This window comes from Miscanthus floridulus, chromosome 14, assembly GCF_019320115.1.
Source record: "Miscanthus floridulus cultivar M001 chromosome 14, ASM1932011v1, whole genome shotgun sequence".
In the NCBI taxonomy this organism is placed as follows: domain Eukaryota; kingdom Viridiplantae; phylum Streptophyta; class Magnoliopsida; order Poales; family Poaceae; genus Miscanthus; species Miscanthus floridulus.
In genome coordinates this window covers 37,912,608-37,913,676 of record NC_089593.1, presented here as the reverse complement: position 1 = coordinate 37,913,676, position 1,069 = coordinate 37,912,608, and the positions used below count along the sequence as shown (strand labels likewise).

General features: G+C 55.7%; 1 protein-coding gene across 1 annotated transcript; it reads right to left on the bottom strand.

The window, feature by feature from the left end:
- Nucleotides 1-392: 392 nt before the first annotated feature.
- On the bottom strand, nucleotides 393-818 carry LOC136503359 (uncharacterized). The gene has a single exon (XM_066498457.1). It carries the CDS (start codon nucleotides 816-818, stop codon nucleotides 393-395), a length of 426 nt encoding a protein of 141 aa, XP_066354554.1.
- Nucleotides 819-1,069: the final 251 nt, after the last annotated feature.

Below are 1,069 nucleotides of genomic sequence, written 5' to 3'. Positions count from 1 at the left end.
ATCCATTTGGAGAACTTATCGATTGCTACTAGTAGATGGGTATAGCCCCCGGGGGCCTTTTGCAGAGGCCCGACCATATCGAGCCCCCATACGACAAATGGCCATGTAATGGGAATGGTTTGGAGGGCCTAGGCCGGGAGATGTGTCTGCCGTGCATAGTACTGGCATCCCTCGCAGGAGCGTACTAACTTGGTGGCGTTGGCAACTACCGTTGGCCAGTAGAACCCCTGGCGGAAGGCGTTTTCGACGAGCGTTCGAGGCGCTGCATGGTGCCCGCAGGCCCCTACATGCAAGTCCCAAAGTAGGGCTTGACCTGCCTTGGTAGTGATGCATCGTTGGAGGACACCGGAGGGACTTTGCTTGTATAATTTGCCATCGTAAGTTTTGGCTTGTCACGCAAGTCGTCGGGCTTTGGTCCTATCGCTGGGAAGCTCTCCCTGAGTAAGCCAATCAAGGAACGAGATTAGCCAGTCTGCGTCCTGGTCGGTCTGGGGAGGCTCGGTGTTGACTTCCATGACCTTGGGCTTGGTCGAGAGAGTCTCGGCAGTAGAGGGGGCATCGAGCCCCATGGTGGTTTTGGCCGGTGGGCCCTCTTCTGCTGCCAAGGCGTAGTCAATGGAGGGCTTGTGGAGGTCCCTGGCAAAGACGTTTGGGGGGACCAGAGCCCGTGCTGAGGCCATCTTCGCTAGTTCGTCCATGACCTCATTGTATTTCCGCACGATGTGGTTGAGCTCAAGACCGTCGAACTTGTCTTCCAGGCAGTGTACCAACTTGCAGTATGCCTCCATTTTGGGGTCGAGGTAGTTTGACTCCTTCATGACTTGATCGATGACGAGCTACGAGTCACCCCGGATGTCAAGATGCCGTACTCCAAGTTAGATGGCGATCTGCAAGCCATTGATGAGGGCCTCATATTCAGCTGCGTTGTTGGAGGCAGCGAAATGGAGCCGAACCATGTAGCACATGTGTACTCCAAGGGGCGAGATGAAGAGCAGACCCGCGCCTACCCTAGTCTTCATCAGGGACCCGTCGAAGTACACGGTCCAGCACTTCGTCAGAATTTGAGCTG

Coding starts and splice junctions, on each gene's coding strand:
- LOC136503359 (XM_066498457.1), bottom strand. CDS start 818: ATGAAGGAGTCAAACTACCTCGACCCCAAAATGGAGGCATACTGCAAG.